The sequence below is a fragment of the Genypterus blacodes genome, unplaced genomic scaffold (genome assembly GCF_046128005.1).
Source record: "Genypterus blacodes isolate CSIRO-AG114 ecotype Tasmania unplaced genomic scaffold, CSIRO-AGI_Gbla_v1 ptg000075l_1, whole genome shotgun sequence".
Lineage (NCBI taxonomy): Eukaryota > Metazoa > Chordata > Actinopteri > Ophidiiformes > Ophidiidae > Genypterus > Genypterus blacodes.
Window position 1 is genome coordinate 42,618 of NW_027466884.1, and position 5,793 is coordinate 48,410.

The 5,793-nt window shown below is 41.4% G+C and overlaps 1 protein-coding gene across 1 annotated transcript; it reads right to left on the reverse strand.

Moving 5' to 3' along the window:
- Window positions 1–3,251: 3,251 nt before the first annotated feature.
- LOC143006643 (olfactory receptor 4C12-like) lies at window positions 3,252–4,178 on the reverse strand. The gene has a single exon (XM_076157884.1). It carries the CDS (start codon window positions 4,176–4,178, stop codon window positions 3,252–3,254), a length of 927 nt encoding a protein of 308 aa, XP_076013999.1.
- Between the last annotated feature and the right edge of the window lie 1,615 nt (window positions 4,179–5,793).

Sequence of the window (5,793 nt, forward strand, 5' to 3'; positions counted from 1 at the left end):
AAAAGTCATTACAGTTAGACGACTTCAAAGGAAATTCAAACCCATATATTCAAACAATAAAGACAAGCAGAAGCATGTGTGCACTGTATGCACATGCAGCCCAACCGAGGTTAGTGCAATATTCAACTGTAATGAAAAATATTACATCACAAAACAAGGAAGAATGTATCAAAGTCATGAAAAGTCACCCCCATCTTCATTTTCACAACTGACAAAATGCAAAATGACCTAATAAACAATGTGAAGTTAACCACACTTACAAATCTTGACAGTTCATGGATGTGTGTGTTATATTCTGACACAGAGAGATGTAAGAAATATCAGAGAACCGTATAGAAAATACAGAACAGCTGCTCCACATCCCTGATATCTAACCCACATATGATAGTCACGCACTTATATACTCTCTTTGTTCATACTCAGTATCTATGGTCTTTAAAATACAGAATCCTTTGTTTACTCCAACCTTAAAGCAAACCTGCATTACCTCAAGTTGCCAGTGCCCCTCTTGCAAGTGTCTTCAAAATACAGCATAGTGAACTGAGACGACTCATCTGATGCCTGGCTCGTAGTTCAAATAGTCTCAAAGTTTGTCCAGTAAACACATAGAGTTATCGAGACCTTTACAAACAGTGTGTGCATCTGTATGCATAGAATGAGAGGTCAAACAGACTGTCAGGGCTCTCTCCTGCTCTCATCCATGCAGACGGAGCTGCTGAACATTTATTCAGCTCTGAGAGCAGCCACGTGTACACACAGGGTCCAGAGGGGGGCGTAGTATGTCCTCATACAAACTGATATCATGTGTGTCATCATCTGTTTCATCATATTCAGTATTTTAAACACTGTGATAAAAATAATTCATAGTGCAAGTTAACAAATCTCTGACCTGTATGATTAGTGCTGTTTGCCAAAGGTACAGACTAAGGCTGGATAGAAGTGCCTACCAAGTGATTGAATGTACACACCAGGCCTATAAAGTAGGCTTTGAGGTAAATAGTGATGTAATTTTAAATTTCAATGCAAAATAATAAATGTTCTTACTTCCATGTACCAATAGATTTGCGTGTGTGTGAAGTTGCAAGTGTTGGAATATAACAATTAAAGTCAAACATATATAAGTAAATGCAGGAACTGAGATTGATATAGTTACAGTAACCAAATTGCTGGCTCCGGCAAGTCTGGTAATCAAACAGTAAAACAGAGGATTTGACAATCCTCACTCCAGGACGGCTTGATAACACATATCTGCCAACAGGTGAAGGGTCACTGCATCACCTCATCAAAGCCTCAGCATCTGTTAGATAGCAGGAGGGAGGAAGAGCCTCTCAGTCTGAGGTGCCTGGATTAGACTAGTGGGGGTTAGAGAAGGGTTAATCACACTGTAATGTTGTTCTTTAATTTACACGCAAGGAGTATTTCACTCCCCCCCACAGACAGCTGTTCATCCTTCAGATTTGAATTACAGCGCCGCCTCTGCCAAAGCTCGCTACACCAATCAACAGCGGTTTAGACAATGTGGTCATCAGTGAATTACTATACTATGGTAACGCCTTGTACAAGTGGGATAAATAGGGTTGCACAGGAATATTTGATTGTCCTTCTTTGACGTTTGTGAAAGACGGAACCAGCGCTGTCCAAAAGTCCTACGGCAATAAAACCCATCTGAAGATCCAGCCCGGCTTTTCCTCATTTCTCGCCAAATCAATGAACCGCAGTGGACACTTTGTCCAGTCCTCTAATACAAGCCAGTGTCATTCCTGATTAAGTACGACAACTCAACCAATCATTACAACACTCATAAATGGAAAGAATGTAGTCCATACATGTAGTGCCTTTAGTGTGAGACCTTTTGCAGTACTTTTGAAAAAAGGCATCTTTTGAGAGATGTGTGTCATGAGTCTTTGAAGAGGTGCTTGAGAAAAAACATTTGCTAGTCTTTGACATATCCAAGACTCTAATCACCACCACAGCCCCACCCCCCTACTTATTATATGGAAATAAGTACTTGTTTGTGTTTTTTTGTAATAAATAATGAAATCATTCAAATAGTTAAACAGGTATTTAAAGGGTTAAAATCATGAATTATGATAATGGTAGTTTTGAGCAACTAAGAAGTTGTTTGAGAGATTTATGGGGGGAAAAGTAGAACAAATATTGATGTATAAAGATTTAACAGCAGTTTTAAATGTGTGTGTCCCAGAGAGTTGTAAGTGTGAGGCGGGCATGAGAGTTAAGAACAGCCCTGGTTTTCAATGTTGGTCTTTTTTAGCCACAATTAGCCTCACTAGATTAGAAAATCTAGTGAGGGGAGAATGGGAGTGGCCTATGCATATGGATGTCTAAACAATAATAATATGGCTTATGGTTCAAAAGCTATCGTCCCAAACATAAACATGATTACTAAAGCTGGCTGAGCCGAACAGCCAGATTGAATGGGTTCTTCCATGGATCAAGAGCAATCAGCACAGCAAGTTCCATTGAAATCCATCAATAAGCTGCTGACAGAGTTTCATATTCAGCTTCCAGTCCCTCAAACGGTTTGTGTTGAGGGTTTTTCTTTAACAATATTTTAACTGTGTGTGTTTGTAGTTATTAACATAGAGAATGTTCACTATTCTGAGATCAGGGTAATGACACTTACACCATCGTTTGTCTCCTGTTTACAACAGTAGCATCACACACATCACACACACACACACACACACACACACACACACACACAGTCTGAAACATTAACGTTGAAAATGTGAGCAATAACTTCTGACAAGTAAATATATGCCTGACCAAACACATCTGGTCCATCTGGCCGTCCTGTTCTGAGTCATAAGAACAACACAAAGATCACTGTTCACCAATACTTTTTATTGAATCTGAATTCCATATGCTGCTAAATGTCAGGCATTCCAACATCTATAATAACTGCACCTACAGACAGACAGTTAGAAATAAATCATCAATAAGAATAAGAATAACTCCACATTTATCAGTCATCTTGTCCTAACTGAAAATAAAACACTGTGGCTTGTTTATCATTGAACCAAATGGTCAGGCTCAGTACCATGACAGGACTTAGTACCATGACAGGACTCAGTGCCATGACAGGACTCAGTACCATGACAGGACTCAGTACCATGACAGGACTCAGCGCCATGACAGGACTCAGTACCATGACAGGACTCAGCGCCATGACAGGACTCAGTGCCATGACAGGACTCAGTGATGCAGACACGGCTGCAGAGTTTGTAACATTAGATTGATTTGGCTGGACAGAACAACCGCTTAAGGTGTTTGAAAATTTCTGTCATTTTTATTCCATATATGATTGGATTAAAGACAGGATGATAGAAAATGGCTTGTAAAGTCATTATTAAACGTGCAGTCTTTGGTAAATTAGATTCCAGCCGAACAATAATAATGTCATAAGCACACAAACTGGAATAACTGATTAAAACCAGCAGGTGAGGTAAACAGGTCTGTGCAGCTTTCCTCCTCACTTCTCTACTACTCCCATAGGTTATTATCAGAATCCTGGAGTATGTAAAAAGAATGAAAAGCACAGGAAAGAGTGCAGTAGTTATCAAAGTAATCACACCGTATAGTGTCACCACTTTGGACCGCACACAAAGAAGTGAATACATTGTATTGTTGCACAAAATTCCTTTCAAATTAATATGACAGCGTTTCTTATCAGCATTCAACCAAACTGCCACTAAAATTTCACAAGCTGGTAAAAGCCAAGCTAAAGCAATTAAAACGCTGACTGTTGTTGTAGTCATGATGGTTGTATATTGCAGTGGTTTACATATAGACACATACCTGTCATAAGACATCACTGCCAGCAGCAGGAACTCAGAAGCTGCAAGAGTGTAATACATGAAAAATTGACAGAGACAAGCAGGATAAGATATGATCTGTTTATCTGATAGAAAGTCGATCAAAAGCTTTGGGTAGACAGCAGTGCTGAACACAACAGAGTTCACTAACAGAGCTGCAATGAAAATGTACATGGGCTCATGGAGGTTCTTGTGAGTACAGATAAGACAGATAATAGTGGAGTTACTGCAGATGATTAGAATATAAGCTGTAAACATGATCACAAAGTAAAGGGAACCATAAATATGCACTTCTACATGTCCATCAAGAGTTATATATGTTACATTTAGTTCATCATCCATTAGGTTATCAAAGGACATCAATGACATTCACATGAGAGAAACCTTTCTGTTACCTGACTCTGAAATACATTTGGACTGTGTTCATCTGAATCAGTCAGAAAGTGGTTGCAGTGTTTTTATTGCACTTCTTCTTCCCCCTCCATGGATCTCATTAACATACCAAACACGTGACCAACATCAACAAACTCTGGAGACCTGAACTTGGTGTAGAACTTTACCATGGCTGTCTTTCTATTCTAGGTGTTGCCTAACTTTAGCATATCGAGATGGTGTTTCTCCCAGGGAAGGGCTGCCCGCACCGAGACCTGGCCATCACCATAGATGCCTCCGTGGTGACGTCTACTCGGACCGCGAGGAATCTGGGTGTGACCCTGGACGACCAACTGTCGTTCTCGGCAAACATCGCTTCGGTGACGCGTTCCTGCAGATTCCTCCTCTACAACATCCGGAGGATTCGTCCCTTCCTCACCGACAAGGCAGCGCAGGTGCTGATCCAGGCTCTTGTCATCTCCCGCCTGGACTACTGCAACTCCCTCCTTGCTGGCGCCCCGGCTTCCGCCATCAGACATCTGGAGCTCGTCCAGAAAGCTGCTGCTCGTCTGGTGTTCAACCTTCCCAAGTTCTCCCACACAACTTGCCTTCTCCGTTCTCTACACTGGCTCCCCGTAGCTGCTCGCATCCAGTTTAAAACTCTGGTGCTAGCCTACAGGGCAGTGAAAGGAACAGCTCCTTCATACCTCCAGGCTATGGTCAAGCCCTACACCCCCGGCTGACCACTTCGCTCTGCTGCCTCCAGGCGACTGGCTGCCCCGGCGCTCAGCGGCCCCTGCTTGCGATCGATGCGGTCACGGCTTTTCTCTGTTCTGGCACCTCAGTGGTGGAATGATCTCCCGACTGATGTCAGGACAGCGGAGTCGCTGCCCATCTTTCGCCGCAGGCTGAAGACCCATCTCTTCAAGAAACACTACCCGGATCCTCCCTCTTAGGACATCACCTACTCTGTCCTAGCTCTTCTGATGCTCTTGTTTTCTAATCTTTCATTTCTAATCTGTCCTTTTTTTCTCATTCATCATAGTACCTAACTTATTGCACTTCTACTCTAGCTCTAGTTATGCTTTTAGCTGTTGGTTTAGGAAGGAAATGCGCTTACGATTTCTTGTGACCTGAAGTTCTTTTATCTACCTTTGATGAACACACTTATTGTAAGTCGCTTTGGATAAAAGCGTCTGCTAAATGACCGTAATGTAATGTAATGTAATGTAATGTAATGTAATGTAATATCGTTGTGTTCTGGGGCTCATTTCTATAGTTAAGATATATAGATAGTTATAAACTATCTATATATATATAGTTTATTTCTACAGTTAAGACCCACAGCTTTAAGTTAGTATTTGCTTTTCATTGATAGAGCCAGACAGATGACTAAGCGATATGTGATGTCAGGCTAAGCCAAAGGCAGTGGCCTCATTTAGCCTGAACTAGGCTCTGCTGTTGCTGAGAAATGTCCACAAATTGCTTTGTGTGAATTCCATAAGTCAAGTCAAGTCAAGTGTATTTGTATAGCGCAATATCACATACAATGTCTCAAAGGGCTTTACAGACCCACAACATTAGG

Coding starts and splice junctions, on each gene's coding strand:
- LOC143006643 (XM_076157884.1), bottom strand. CDS start 4,178: ATGGATGATGAACTAAATGTAACATATATAACTCTTGATGGACATGTA.